This window comes from Zerene cesonia, chromosome 10, assembly GCF_012273895.1.
Source record: "Zerene cesonia ecotype Mississippi chromosome 10, Zerene_cesonia_1.1, whole genome shotgun sequence".
Taxonomy (NCBI): Eukaryota; Metazoa; Arthropoda; class Insecta; order Lepidoptera; family Pieridae; genus Zerene; species Zerene cesonia.
In genome coordinates this window covers 824191-841308 of record NC_052111.1, presented here as the reverse complement: position 1 = coordinate 841308, position 17118 = coordinate 824191, and the positions used below count along the sequence as shown (strand labels likewise).

At 30.3% G+C, this 17118-nt stretch overlaps 2 protein-coding genes across 7 annotated transcripts in view; one reads left to right on the top strand and one right to left on the bottom strand.

The window, feature by feature from the left end:
- LOC119829305 (solute carrier family 12 member 4) overlaps nucleotides 1-17118 on the bottom strand; it is a 278428-nt gene that overhangs the window by 157901 nt on the left and 103409 nt on the right. The window lies entirely within an intron of this gene.
- LOC119829308 (monocarboxylate transporter 9-like) overlaps nucleotides 12783-17118 on the top strand; it is a 25721-nt gene continuing 21385 nt past the window's right edge. Inside the window, exon 1 of the mRNA XM_038351769.1 lies at nucleotides 12783-13128. Coding sequence (XP_038207697.1) covers nucleotides 13018-13128 — 111 coding nt within the window. The 5' untranslated portion in view covers nucleotides 12783-13017. The remainder of the gene's footprint in view (nucleotides 13129-17118) is intronic.

Here is a 17118-nt window from a genome sequence, read left to right as displayed (position 1 = left end):
ACAATGATGAGGATTGATGCTTATCCTAGATAAGAGACAATTAATTAATTTTATGTGCAAATTGCGACTACAGTATCAGCGTATGTTTATTAGTATAAATTTGATAATCTCTATTCTTTAAAGATTTATAAATGATTGATCGTTTACTTTTGGGTATTTGAAACATAAGCTATTCTACGTTATCTTGTTAACTAAAAAGCTAAAAAAGCACACGTTCATAATATTTTTGATTTTCAGGTGCCATCCGTGAGCTGACGGACAGTTATGCGACGGTGTTTTACATATTAACATCTTGTTTCGCAAGCGTCCTAATGTTTTGGACAATCGAATTACTGTATAAGAAAAATGCTCACAAAAGGCAGCCGAAAAGATATATACCTGAAAAACTGTCTCGTTCTCAATAGTTTTAAATAAAGGTTTATGAAATTACAATTATATTATTTGAATTTTTTATTAATAACAAAATATGACTAACTGGATTTTACAACAGGAAACTATAAAGTAAATATAAATGAGATAGAAATTTGCAAAAAGTAAAATAACATTATATGCCATAGGGTTATATATTTTTCTGTGGAATTCAAAAATCACATCTAATCTTCTTTGTATAAAATTGGATATAAAGGCTTAATCATTCGGAATAAAGCTCAAAATCGTGTTTAATAATATTCAACGATATTCAATTTTTATGATTTTTCGGGAATGTAGAACATGAAGATAAGATGATACTTTTATGTTAAATAGGGTTTAAACAGCTGTTAAACAAGTTAAAATAAGATAATTTGTTGGATGTTTTACAAAACATCGAGAAGTTATCGATTTTATTCTAATTTAATTGCCAAATCAAACTCATTCTAGTCTTGTTTCATTACAAAAGGTACAAGATTTTCCCTTGTTATCAATATAAATGAATAAAATTAATTTGCGTATTAATTGTAATATGGAAAACAGCTTATGTAACTATAATGGTTGGCGTAATCCTAATATACATCAATGAATATAATGTTTTATTTCTTTTTGTGCGTTCCCCTTAAGCTTATCTCAATAGACTTTATAATTTGGCCCTTTCGACAAAATATTCGTTCAGATAGATGATGTTAGGTTACTTTAGTTACCGTCTAATTATATTTAAGCTAGCTAGAGGCTAGGCGTTGCTAAGGTTCCGTAAAAAACGAGGGTGAATTCCGCCTTGAAAAAGAAATAATTTTTTCTATTATTTCAAAATTTGTCATTTACAAAGCATTTCAATGCTATAAAACTAAAAATTAAATTTATATTTTAGCTGAATAATATTATGGAATGGTTACACACATTGTGTATTCTCATAACCTTGGTCACAGTTACATTATTTTTTAATATAATTTAAATGTCCCATTTTAATCTTCGCCGGCTGGCTATTTGCGATAGCTATCTTGAATCATAAGCACATTCTTTAATTTCATTGTTATTTTGGTTTATTTTTTGAGGAAGTACCCAAACGCTTTTTTAAATGTTATTGATCTGCATTTACAAAGCTATCTAAATTAGATGCAATTTACAACCCAATTCAGCAGGACAAATTTTTATGCTAGTTGAAATTTATTGGATTTTTCTTAAACTTCAATACATAGTAGATACTATTAAGATTGTAAAATATTTTAAGAAAACCAAACCAGGCTAAACCTTGGAGCTCAGGTGATCAGAAAATTACGTAAAAATTAAAAAGAAACAAACATATTAAGTGAATTACAATAAATACAAGCATCATCCGGGTTACCACAATTTACACGAGGTTATGAAAATACCGTATCGCGTATAATATGTATACAATACGTTAGCGGAAGCCTATATCCTCCATCCACATTACAGTTTGCAATGCAGCCTCTATAGAAATTGGCACGATATTAGGGGTTCAAATTATTACCTTAATCAAAATAAAGCGTTCAGATTCAAAGGATACTCTTGAAATAACGCTCGTATTAAGACCAATTAAAGTTCATCCTCAAATAATACAAAGACATGACAACTATAGTGTGTGTAACAGTTTTTTAATATGACTGTTACTTTGATATAACTAATAAAAAGGAGACTGGTTTCAAAGAGTAGAGATTTATTTCTGATTGATGCATCGACTTCGTTAACAGAGTACCTAGTTTATAAAATATTATATGAATAACCAACTTAATAACATAAATTGAATCTCACATTTATTTATTCAACTAGACTTCCTATAGAAGCACTTTTGAATCGTCATATTACAAAGTTATAACATTACCATACATACTTCATCTCCAGGAGTCAAAAACAAAGGTTGATTTTTTTAATTCTGCAGTACCTAGCATAGAATAAATAGCAAAGAATGTTAGCATCCTTCATAAAAACACTCAAAAGTCAATAAGTTTCTACAAACATGAAATAAGTCTTGTAGTTTAATAATATCTGGCAACTGCGAATTGACAAATATTATTATTCGCGAATATATTGATGTTTATGCTTGGAGATGGAATGGAAATTTTCATTAAGTAAACACAAACACAGCTAAATAAACATTATAAAATCATTTGGGATTTACCACAACTCTGGAGCATGGAGATAAGTAAGGCATTGTTGTGTATCACGATTATCTTAAAATGAAAACGTGCGTATGAAAGATAAAAAGCCTAGGAAGTTAGCAAACAACGATTACAATTGTAAAGTACTATATAAATTAATAGAATGGTAAAAATATTTCATAGTTTAAATAAATTTTTAATTTTAAAGTTCCTATAACAGCTATTGGTGCACCGATATAAAAATCTATATTTTATATTGCTTATCTATCCCCTACAAATCGTAAGTACCTTTGTTTAAAAAAAAGCTATAGATAAGAGGCATTTGCAATATTTATGAACTCCGCCTCTCTGTTTTCTGCAATTGCACACGGGGCCAAGGCATTTGATCTAAGTTAGAATCGTATAATCGATAGAATAGATAAGATACATTCAACCGAAGTTGTAGCGTGTAAAAACGAACGTAGTTTTCGGTATATTTAATAAGAAGTTTGCCGCAGTAGAAGATTCTAAAGTCCCGACTGTATATAGAAAATAACCCGAGCAAATTGCATGTTAAAATGCCGTTTCACCAAGACATTGCACCGGCTCACTAACCTGCAATTTCGATGGCATCCATTATCGGGACTTATTCTACTGAAAACCCACTCTTTTTGCCAGATCCATATAGATTTATTCGTCAGATCACTGGGAGATTCCAGTGACATGTATGTTTTCTTGGCTGCAGAAACACCTTTGATTCCAGTTTTTTTTTAAGTTTATTCTGGGCTTAGAAAGTGTTGTTGGTGGTGTTGCTTTATTTGTAAGAAGATGTAAAAAATGTTTTAAGTGTTAATCATTATCTTTCAAATACCTTTTCATTACTTTTATATTTCCCTTAATATATATAGACTTCTGGAAAATTCTTCTATTGATTTGGTTTTGATTAACATTTAACGCTTTCATTAGTTTGAGAAAATTACGTATCAGCTATTTGTATAATTACATAATATAGCATAATAAGCAATACAAATACATAATAAATGATAAAAACCAGGTTATAAAAATTGATTAAATGTCTTTGATGTAGAAGATAAAAATTAATAAGCAACTTTTTTAACAAATGATTCATTAATTTAGATAGAACCTAGATCAAACGTCCGGTCTATAATATCTTTTACTATATGACGAAGATTTAATTATAGAATAAAAAACGATTAATACAATATTATTTTCTGGGATAGTTTTAGTATAACATCGCGTTATTATCTATTTATGATTACATCGTTTAGCAAAACAAAATAATTACAAGTGTAATTATTATGCATTCTTATCATTACAACTTTGTTAAGGCTTATTGTACAAGAAAATTAAATCTAGTTATGTACCTACATATTTGATATTTCCGATGAAATTAAAAAATAATGTACATAATTCTTCCTCTCCTTATGCAACGTAATTTAAGTAAAGATTTAATTGAATTAACACTTTAAAATGTATTTCAACCAGCATTTATTGTTTGAGATAAACTAAGTGAAACACCCATTAATTACGTGACACATCAGATGGTGAGGGGGTTACATAAAATCGCACAAAATCTCACCAAAGGGGTTGCAGGCAAAAAATATATCTTACGTAATTTATGGACGCCCCATTATGCATCAATTCTTAACCTTTTGAATGTTAAAATATTTATCGATCTATATGATAAACATTTGAATATCATCACTCATTATTATAAGAGATAAAAATACAAATATTTGTGGATATAATGTAAAAAATATTATTAATTCATTCATATTTAATAGTATTTTCTTCTAAAAAAATATGGGTTGCTAAAGGAGATTACGAGCCCTCGATTATACCTCTATCAAATAGTTATTAGCATAGTCTTTTCTCATTTCTAGACATTATGTCCGCAATGGAAATGTATCGTGTTTTTAATTAGAAAAGTACAGATCATCAGGATAAATGAAAGTATAAAAAATTACTAAGAAGCAGTGATGTTTTGAGACCTTGATGTATAATATATTATGAAAAGTAAATATTGAAGTAAAAAAAATACTTATGATTAATAGAAACAACAGTTTTATTTTATGATGAAATAAAACAACCGTTTTTACATTATAGATACGTTATATACCAAAATAATAAACCTAATGATGTAAAAAGCCAATTTCAAAATCATTATCGTATAAAATCTTCACACTCATGTAAAAAAAACACTCCGGCAATTTGTAAGCTGAATCATAAAAGTCGTCGATTTTAAATTAGAAGTAATAAAAGAATTTATAATTTACGATATTGCCTAACCGTAACATTATTATATTTTAATATAAAATGTTCAAGCCTTTGTTACGATGTCAACTATAAAATATACAGTGAGGTCGTCCTTGCATTCCCTATTAAAAATTTTGTCAACCGTCCACCTCTGCTCAATTTATTTGCTCTTTTTAACGTTCAGTTGCCCGCTATGACATAAAAAAACGTATATCCTACTCCTACTAATATTATAAATGCGAAAGTTTGTAATGATGTGTGTGTGTATGTTATTGCAATGAAATTTGGTACGTAGATAGCTGGACAACTGGAAAATATAGACAACTTTATATCCCGATATTCTTACGGGATACGGACTTACACGGGTGAAACCGCGGGGCAAAACTAGTCATAAATATTCACACCAAATTGAGAAAAGTGATAATTTTGGACTCTTCAACCACTTGCTAAAAAGTAACATTTATCGAAAAGAAAGACAGTTGTTTACTAGCAATTACAGTTGGATAAATAATATCATGTTTGTTCATAATTACTTATCGCCGACTTGTCACGCTACACCAAGCAAGAATTAACTCCAATTATAATAATGCTACCTGTTGATCGTAAGGAAACGTAGTGTTAAGATTAAGAAATTTTCTAATGAAAAACGGAACAAATACAACAGATATTATTAATTACTAGCTGCGCCCCGCGGTTTCACAGGCGTAAGTCTGTATCCCGTAGGAAAATCGGGATAAAAAGTAGCCTATATGTTATTCCAGTTGTCCAGCTGTCTACATACCAAATTTCATTGAAATCAGTTCAGTAGTCTTTGCGTGAAAGAGCAATAAATGCACACACATCCTTACAAACTTTTACTCTGACTTATTAATATAGTAGGATTTAGAAGAAATATTAGAATAATAAATTTTTAAAAAGAAGTTGTCGATTTGCCTGTATTATTATGGTTTGCTATTTGGGAACTATCTACTGGGAAAACGGATTTTGATAATTCTTTTTTTTAATTGATAACTGGTGCCTGCCGTGTCGTACTAAATAAATTCGGCACATTTGTGATAATTAAAAGCAGCCATTTTTTTTAAATAGTTCTCCTGCATGATATGGGATTATGATTAGGCTATAACACAAAAACTGAAAAACAAACAAACACTACAACAAATTAAACTTAGTATATACAAGACGCTCTTCGCGGCTTCGAGTGCATATCAAGATTCCTGTTTTATCCCAAAGGAGCATTTAATCGCAAAAAAAAGTATCATCCAAGTTAGCTCATACCATGTTTGTACACCAAATTTCATCAAAATCTATTCAGCAGTTACAGCGTGATTGACGGACAAACATCCAAATAAACTTCCACATTTATAATATTAGTGATAGCGTGATTAGTACAATATACTCGAGTATCACTGTTCCAAACACATACACATAAATAAATTGCATTACAGCTGCTATCTTAGTTGTAATATCTTAAACGCCTTGCAGTAAAATAGCTTAAAGTATTTGCTTTAAAAATATTTAACATGTTATTATTTGTAAAAACATATAAACTCGACTTCGAGATATTATCACCGAATTGACTTCGCAAGTAGCAACAATTGTTTCTATATTTTACGATGTTTTAACTTCATATTCACTTTTCATATAATGCTTTGACAATTATATGAATTATTAGCTATGCCCGCGGTTTCACCCACGTCGTACATGATTATATATGCTACTAGCTGCACCCGGCAAACGCTGTTCTGCCTTACTCTTATCATTTAGGGGTATGAAAAATAGATGTTGGCCGATTCTCATAGATACCGGATAAGCACAAAAAATTTCATCAAAATCGGTCAAGTCGTTTCGGAGGAGTATGGCAACGAAAACTGTGACACGAGAATTTTATATATATGCTATACTTACTTCTGTAAATGCACTATTTAAAATTTAAAGGATTTTTGAAATCGGTTCTCTACTTCACGAGATTAGCGTGCTCAAACAAACAGACTTTTCAACTATGTACTCTACGTATATTGTTACATTAATATATGTATTTTGAAACTTTGATTCTCAATACTTCTTACTTAAATTTTTCCCGATCTTGTTAGAGTCTGATTGGATTTCCAAGATTAATTACCCTTTTACAATGTCTGTAAGTATTTTGTTCATAATTATTATTAATTTACTTTTTAATTACTTCTTACTTCGTACTAAGGAAAATCTATAGACGATTTATAAATAATTCGTCTTATAGTTGTAAGAATTACGGTCTGTCATTATTAATTGTAAATATAATATTTACCGCTAACTATGTAGGCTGGCGCCTTCTATTTGTGATGTATTTTAAGCAATTTAAATCATTAAACGTCATGACTACACAGAATATAACAGAATGCTAAATTAAATACATAATCATTGTAGTATGGTCTTATTTATAAACTTATTTCTATTTATGAATGTTTCGAATAATGCAGTATAATATCAGGAATTTCACAGTGAAAGATCACAGCAATGAAAATGATATTACCGCATTTCCAATTACGTATAAATGTAATTAAAAACAACGCGCTATATGCATAATGAGTGCTTTGTAAACATTACAAATACCTCAGATTTAATAAAGCAGAGCCACTTAACCGCTATTTAACCCTAGCTTTTGAAGGTCCAAGATAGAACCAATAGAACCAAGACGTGAAGCGGCATTTAATAATCAGAATCCATAGTAATATAACCTAATGCAAACTATGTTCCTCGTAAAATAAACACGTGGTCGTCCTAAGAACCTTAATGTCGGAGTAAACTAAACTATCTCGCGTCCTTACCCTCTTTTAGTGCATGTGTAAGGTCATCGCTTTTACGACTGGCAAGTTCTTGGACCTGTAGTGATAATGATCATTCGCAATAAAGTTCTAAGGTTAGCTGTACTATCAGGTTCCTAATTAAATTCTAATCTATACGAATATTATAAAGCTGAAGAGTTTGTTTGTTTGTTTGTTGGAACGCACTAATCTCAGGAACTGGAAGGTCCGATTTGAAAAATTCTTTCATTGTTAGACAGCCCATTTATTGAGGAAGGTTATATGCTATATATGTACTAAAGGCCAAGCTGGGGCGGACCGCTAGTATGTAATATGAAGTTACGAATATGATTCGAGACGAATATGATTTTTAAATACTTTCATTAAAATTTGCCCAGCAAACCTCAAAGATTTATATAGATATTAACCTTATAGATTTCGCACATGTTGTGGAGAGTGGTTGACAATTCGTTTTCGTTTAAGACAATTAACAGTTCCTTAATAAACGTAAACCACGATACCTAATCAACGGACTTAAAAAACGAGGAGGTTTTCAATTCGATATGTGAATTCTTTGTCTTTTATGTTTTTATTTTGGAACTTGCAACCGGGAGAACCGTCTCAGACGACTGTTATTAATTGAAAGCTGGTGTCTTCCGTGTGGCCCATGTAAATTTGGTCACAGATAACATAAAACTGATTTGCTCTAGTTCTGTTAAACAAAGTTTTATTTTTGTTGAGTTAGGTTAGTCTACTTTAGTTAAATTAATGATTATAACAAGCATTTGTATCCTATATTGTCGTAAAAGGAGACATGGGATTGAATTTTTTTAAGCTGTATTTCTTACTGATATTATTGTGTCGCTTTGGAAGCTATCCAACCAAATAATACTACAGAACAAACAAGCAAAGTACTTTTTACTTTTTACAACAAATTCATTTTGCAAAGACATCAAGAACATTAGTGGCAATAAACTTCTTCATAAAGGTAGAGAGGATTTTAAAGTAACCCGCAGATGTAATTAAGGCTAAAGAGACATGCTTCATATAATTCAAAAATAACATAATTGTATAAAAGGTTTCAGAAATTGCATTATTTAAATACACAATAACGCAATAACAATTGCTTGGTATTGATAGTACTAATGATTTATTTTAAAAATTGAGTTTGTAAAGGCGTTTCTTGAAGTAATTTTATATTTCCCTGAGTGCGTATAATTCTAAAACTATTGTATTACACGAAAAATCCAAGTAATGTAGATTGATATTGTGGATTGCTCGACGATTCTCTATAAAACAACCTTTTTATAAATTAAATACAATGCGTGCAATTTGTTTTATTTGCTGTTGTGTTTTCGTTTTTATATATGCACTTAAATCAAGGATACAGAACCAGTTTAATTTTAATTTTTTTTTTGTTTATTCAATATTAAAGAAGTATTAAATATTTTTGAGTTATAATAATAATTATTAAGAACTATTTCAGATCCTGATCTTTCGAGATAATTTATATGCGATAGGTATGTCGGGTCGAAAATCAAATTATACCTTCTATGTATAGGTATTTACCAAGTATATAATAGACTTCATAATTTTAGCTTTCCCATTATTTGCATTAAATACGTAGGTAACATTAGTAGTAAAATATTTCAAAGAATGTAAACCAAATATAACTTCTTCTAAAAGTTCTTGATAACGACACTTAGGAGAGGATGTTGTAACCAACCTTATTATTTCCTTTTGTGGAAATATCAAGTAAAAAGTGTAATTTCGTATATTTAACACTAGGTTTTCCTTCCAATAGTAATGAATCAATAGCTCAACGACTTTATCCAGTTTTATAGTAATAACATCCTTTATCATTAGAGGATAATTGCAGATAATATATTCAGCCATAGTCGGTTGGCTTCCTCATTAATCTCAAGATTTTTTATATAGATCAAGTACTCGTAGTTATGAATTTTATTAAAAAAATATTTATTTAAGGTAATTATTATTTGACAAAACAAATCTGTAATCTTAGGATGACGAAAAGACTCGTCGCCAAATTATATTAATGACAATGTTTTTCCAACATTTGTACATAGTACGAATGTTTGCACGCAAGTATGGTAGAAAGGGTGGACACGCTGTGTTGGCAATAACAAATTGCATATACAGATCTTCATGTGGGAGTCGAGCATGCTTCAGCACGAATTGGGCATTGGGCAGCAGCTCGCACCGGGGAAGTATCACACGGTGTTTCGTACGGTGAGTGGGGGAGCCGGAGGCCTATTTAATTCTCCTCGCCCTTCCCAGTCTATTCCTTCTTTTCATTCATCAATCCTTTCCTTATCCCTTATCCCTTAAAAGCGGCAAGCGCATTCACAGAGGTCTGAGTATCTGCGAATGTTCATGGGCGGTGGTGATCGTTTACCATCAGGCAGTTGCCCGCTATGACATAAAAAATAAAAATTGGATTTTGCCGTGGCTGTACCATACAATGTAAAATGCAGATGCAAGAGAATTTATATAACATACATAGTATTATTAATCATATAATGACACTCTTCTCTCTCTGACCTCCTAATCCTACCTGCATAAAAGTAAATTATAGGCAGTTGAAAACGAAGGTGACGCTACAATGTAGGTATTCATTGTTATTCTGATTTTCTAATCTGGTTCTTGATAGCGGTATAAATTATTTATCAAAATATGCAATGAATATAAATGGGGTTTAATATTAAGTGCATTTGGAACTTCTTATATAATACTAGTCGATCCGGCAAACTTTGTTTTGCTATATCACTTAGTATTAAAATAGTTGAAAACCATTTTTACCAAACCGATTACACAGAAACATATTTAAAATAGCTTGAAATTTGGACACAGAAACACAAGAATTTTACACAAAAAATCTAATAAAAAGCAAAGTTTAAGAAATGTAAGAAAAGACGCTTAATTAATGAATAAACTAAATTGTATCACTTTCGTATATGCGCTCCTAATCATGATAATAAGATCAATTCATGAATTTATTGTATTTTCACCGATCATTGATAACTGTACAAAGATTAAATTAAATCCATCCATTCAGAGTAAGTCAAAATCTAGTCTAAAGGAGTCGGTTACAAACAAACATACACGTAAAACTACAAATAATACTTCTTACACAGACGTGTTAATAAAAACATAACAACATCGGACTAATGCGAAACCCATACGAATGAACAATTTTGTTCATAAAGTTGAATAATCTAAATCAGTTCAGAAATGTTAAATGATTCAATGTAAGCTTGAGATACTAAACATAAAAACACTTAATAGCTTGCCGTCGTGTTTAAAAAAACACATATTTTAATTTGAATATAGATTTATTGTGAATGAGATTTGTTTGTGTTTATGAATATGGCAAATTAATATTTCAATAAAATTTATTATTGTATAAAAATCCCGCTATAAATATGAAATGTAAAGAGAGAAATACTTTATGATGCTGCAGGGACACGTTTACTATTCAGGAAAAATAATAGTTTGTTGCCTAGGGCAACAGGCAATACACTTAACAATACTAGTGTCCGTAGGCAATACCGAGCGGGCTGTTGCATACGGGCACAGACAATGCGCGTGTTGTATGCCTCGTTTGTACTACGGGCTAGAGGAATCTGTCAAAACTACGTTCCACCCTGCCTGCAGGCTGCAGCATCATCAAGTATTTATCTTGAATAATTTGAATATACATGTATCATTTCCTATTTTTATTTTTTCTTTCTGTTCATTCATTTTAAGCAGTCGTTTGTTTTTTAAATCGATTCTATTATCACTTTTTTATTTCTATTGTATTGATATTTTTACGATCATTCAATTTATATCCATATTAATAAGATAAAAAGAACACACACACACACACACACACACACACAATTTAATTAAAATTGATCCGGCTGGTTAAAGTCTAGAGCCAAACACACGCAAAGAAATAGATGTATATAAAATTTGTTTTTCATCATCATCATCCTTAGTCCATACTTGCTCTTACTGCAGGAAGACGGGTGACTATAATACCTATGAGGGTTCAAGCCATAATCCTCCACGTTAGCCAAGTGCCGTTTGGCAGATGTCACATGTTGTCGAACTTTAGATTCTTGGTATATTTTTTATACACTTAATAATAAATAACGATGTTAGGCTACTACGAAGTTTTGTCTTTTAATTAAATTTGACAAAATAGTTTAAAAACAAAACAAAAAAATGGTTTGGAATATTATAACTTTATCAAGCTCTAGCTATTTCCCGGCTTCGAACGTGCTACATATAAAGTACATACAAACATATAAACAAACGATAAATGTTAATACCTGATTTCTTAAACCGTAACTGATGTAGAAATAAATATGTAAACTTTAACATTTACTTTATTAAATTGGATTATCGATGCATATTTATAATTTACAATAATGAGTCAATGCTTAAGAATGCCATACTATAAAAAGCATATGTTTATTGATTTTAAGTGACTGCAATTTTCTGCTTTGAAAGAAGTTACTAGAAATTTGAATTATCTAAAATATTTACGAACAATTAAGATAGTGAGTTCTAATTATTACATAATGTAAACATAGGCAACTGTATATAAATTTATATGAAAAAGAGAGTAATCATTCCCAAAACTGATATGGTATTGTTTAGATTATAATTTCCTAAACAAATGAAAAGTTAATTTAAAATATACTGACTATAAATGTCGATTGTCAGATATAATAATTTAAAAGAAAGTAATGAATGGGTTTTTAAACGAATCATCGTAATTAAATACTAATAATACTATATTCAACGTGTACATTTGTAATGGTGTAAAAATATTTAACACTTCCATCAATTAAAGATAACAATCATTACAGAAAGCCGCAAAAAAGAACCAATCCACTCAATTCGTGATTAAACTAATTACTGTTCATTATGACGTATTTTAAATGTATTAAAAATTGCTTTACACACAAACATTCAAAGTATAAGAACAACCTTGTAAAAAAATAATCACTGTTCATTCTTAAATTCATAAATTACACTGCACCTATCTGTGTTCTAAGCAATGGATACATATCCATTCACGCAACGATAAGTAAATCATCCGTGTACACATCTCAGCACCCTATTCCGATCAAAACGATTTTTTCGATCACTTAGTGACAGATTTTTTATAGCCATTCAAGCCAGTGAGGTAGTAAGACATCGCCGCACAGGTAGCGCGTCGCGTAAATGTAACTATCGTATCTCGTGTTGATTTAAGTTTGGGAAATACACTTATTTTGTTTACGATATAAATGTAATAATTTAAGCCCCAAGTAATTTGTTTACGTATACTGTATTTATAGAGGTTTTAAGACCTCCACACGCGTGTTATAAAAGAGAAGTTGTATGTCTGTCGTTATCAATTGATTCTTAGGGTCGGGTGTATAGAACTGTTGAATATGAGTGAATCTCGGAGGTCGGAGAGTTGTGAGAGTGAGAAGAAATATGAGTTGGTGCCTCCAGAGGGTGGTTGGGGATACGCGGTTTGTGTTGGCCTTTCCGTTATATTTGTAAGTTTTTATTAAGAAATATATTACACGATAAATATAAAATTAAATTGACTAGGATGTGACGTGGTCATTGTGCTGTCGGTTAAAACGGTATTTAACATATGTTAAACAGATTCAATAAAATTTATCAAATAATCTTTCATATTTTCAAACCATATGATCGATATTTAGTTGTGATTTTCATTCTTTTTAGTAGTGCTTCTTTCAATCATACACACGCAAAGGTTACAAAATGATTTCTAATTACAATGTTTTAGAATCTATATCAGTGACGAATGTAATACTTTTTAGTAAAATTGATTCTCAATGTTAAGGTAATAAGACATATTATTGGATGAATTATTATTTTTTACTACATGTCAGCAGATTACGCTTACGTAAATCGCCTATTGCGTGTGTGTATGCGAATTTACAAAAATGCTCCACTTGCAAAATGACATTTCTTGTATTCGACATTTATACGACGTGCTATTTTTTATTTTTTTAATCAAGAATGCTTGAAGAATATTTGAACGATGCTTGGAAACATACTTTATAATAAATCCTCTAAGAATCCATCAAACAATGTGCTCTTTCAAAAATATTAATAATTTTATGAGAAGTTTTGAACAGAGAGAGATCTGTTTATATCTCGATATTTGATATAGAAATTTCTCGAGGATTTAAGATAACACGTTGTTGATTATATTTCGTTATTTGATTCAATCATATCATCGACATTCTATTGTTATAGGAACTTAATTAATACAAAGATTGCATGCCTTTTGCAAATATGTTTTTTTTAATTATTAAAGTACATTCTCGGAATTATCTAGGTTAATCATATTGATCCAATTTATAATTAAACATTTGATAATCCATAATAGACATTAGAATATTATTATAAAATTTAATCAATGTCGAACACAGCGACTATTAAGGTACTCCTATAAAATTTATATATTACGCCTTCGTAGCTACATATTAAACGATTAAAATTTAATTGACCGTTTGTTTTTATACTACATACAGAACATACAGGATTTTTTATTAGGTTCAATATAATTCAGTGTAAATAAATTTCAACATACCATGTTATTAACCATTTACATTTACAAAAGATTATAATTATATACTTATATACTGGATTATACCCAGGTACTATTAGCTAGCAATACTATGCCAAAGTAAAAGTCACCAGTGTCACAGACATCGGTAGTGAAATGCTTGCCACAGAGACGATTTATTTAACATAACCTTAATTTGCTTGCAAATAAATTACATTCAATTATTCCATATACATTTTCTAAATTCGGTCTGTTGTTGTAATTATTTCTATGTTTCTAAGGGCTAAAATGAATTGAGACATTGATGCTACACGGCTTAGTAAGTTATTTGTTTGTCAAATTTCCTATTTATATTTATGTAAACAACGAAAAGTATTTTAGTTGATTTCTAGATCATAAAATGTGGGTTAAGGTTCGATATACTTGTTTTTTGAGGAATGTCTTGGAAGTTTAATGAATCGAAATAGATTATACACCGTAATAGGCGCGACCTTATACGATTCGTTTTAAATTAAAATTAAATCAACTTATGTTAACAATTTATGTATGCAGTCTCGTTATCTAACACTATATTTACGTTGTTGATTGTATAATAGTTAATCAATTAATTATATTTATTAAAAAATGTTTCTAAATGTGACGATATCTTTTTATTTTATTATTTTTTTGTACAATTAATAAGCCTCTGTTATTCGAATCCTCGAAATTAGCAGTACAGTAATTTAAGAGTCCAATTATGTCTAATCAAAATACAATTTTTAATAAACATAAATGTCATATGTATTGGTGAATCTTATTCGTAAAATGAATTATTGTTAATCCGTCTGTGCATTGTTAAATAAATTCAAAACATGTTGTTATTTTATTGGAAATTAATCTGAATACGCAGTTGAGAAATTTTCAATTCATAGTTAATGGTGAACATTTACAATTAATTAGATTACGATATTGCTAGATCCTTCTGTGTCTCTGTTGGCTATTTTGTTTTAGATATAAATATCAATTTCGTTGGTCTGGTAATAAATATATCGTGCTTAATTTACTTCGATAGATAAGTGACGGCCTATTAAATGTAATAGAAACGTTGGCAAAGCATAATTATAATAGATTTAATGTACATTTAAGTAATTAATTAATCAATTCATTAATTCAATTTTAACACACTTTTTTAACATAAGCATTCTAAGTAGAAAACATTTTATTTACCTACTGTCTGATTTTTTCGTTTATCGACAGTAGATATTTGAGTATCGTACTATATTACCCATTTTTTATTTGAAATATACAAAAAAAAAAGGACATGGAGTGGTAATTCCAGTAATTTGGTTATATATGAAATGGGACCAAATGACAACAAATTCCTATGGAGCACAAAAGAATCACATCAATACCCTATATTATAATAAATGCGGAGGGGATTTCGTTTGATTGTTTCCTTGTCTTTCTTTTAAATCGCAACGAAGGAATTTCATCATATGTTTTGGAGTTAGGAGAGTTATATAGGCTATTTGTACCGCGGTGAAACATCTCATTCCCGTTATCTCCCGAATGTTTTTTCACGGAAATTTCCTTTTGACCACGCGGGCGAAGTCACGGGCAATAGTTAATAAGTGTAATATGTAAACAACGACCGCAAAACGTCATATCCTCGTCCAAAAAGCCTAAACGAAGTTAAAAAGTTTCCCTGATCCTGTTAAAAATTTTCAGCAAAAGGTTACCGGCTTTCTCACGCTAAAAAGAAGACAGTCTCGGCGATCTGTTGTTACAGTTCCAATAATTTTACGAAATTCGAGAACACATCTATCTGGTTATGCAAGTTGCAAACGCATAAGTTAAATTATTTATTTGTTTTTAAAATACACAGACATTTAGTGTATTTTAGTATGATACAATTTCAAAATTTCTTTCCTATTTTTATTTTGAACTAGCTGAGTCGCACATCAAAATTATTTACTAGAATTTATACGTGCTTATACTGGAAGCAGTATAAGCACGTATAATAGAAGCTATTAGGCCTATAGCTTGCTTAAGTGTGGGAGTCGCGCACACTTCGACACGAATTGGGCCAACTCCCACCGGGCAAGCTACCAAACCACCACAGCAAATCTTACATGAAATAGTAGCATGCTACTGTGTTTCGTTCTGTGAGTGGGGGAACTGGTTAATTTTTTAATTCCGGACGACAATCATTTCCTTATCCTTTATCCCTTAAAAGCGGAGAACCAATTTACAGCGGCATGGGTGGTGGTGATCGCTTACACTCGGACAATCTACCGTTGCTAAAATATTTGGACATAACATGATGTTTTTATATTCTTAAGTCTGATTCAATAATTCTTCGTTCTATAAACCAGTAATTCTTGATATAAGCGCGTTAAATCAAACTAAATTTTCAGCTTTACACCTATTAGTATTCATATCCCCGAAAACGAATGTTGATAAAATACTTATATTATTAAATAAATACGGAGGAATCAATTATTTTATAACATTTCTTTATTATTACGTAATGTGTGTAATAGCATCGTGCTATTGCTTATTTAAAATACAGTTAATATGACGCAATAATGATTGTTAAAACAAAATATACTAAAGAGAGATCCTAATTGCCATCGATCATGTGTCAATTATTCTAAATCTAAAATATCTCATATAAATTTATTGATTACTCGAGATTATCACTAGATCTAATCTATAAATAGGTAGAAAACAAGTATGGCCATATTACCACATAATTTGCAAATGCCTATCAAATAACAGTATTATAACACGCGGAAAATAACTCTGTCCTGTCTGTTCACATCATTTTCGTAACTATGCGTCTAATTAACAAATTAATTATGATTAGTGTGAAGTGAGGTGTGAATTTCTTTACGATTTCGTTACACATGTACTGTTTGTGTTTACATGACTGGCTTCTAGGTCTATTAAATTGCAATTAAAT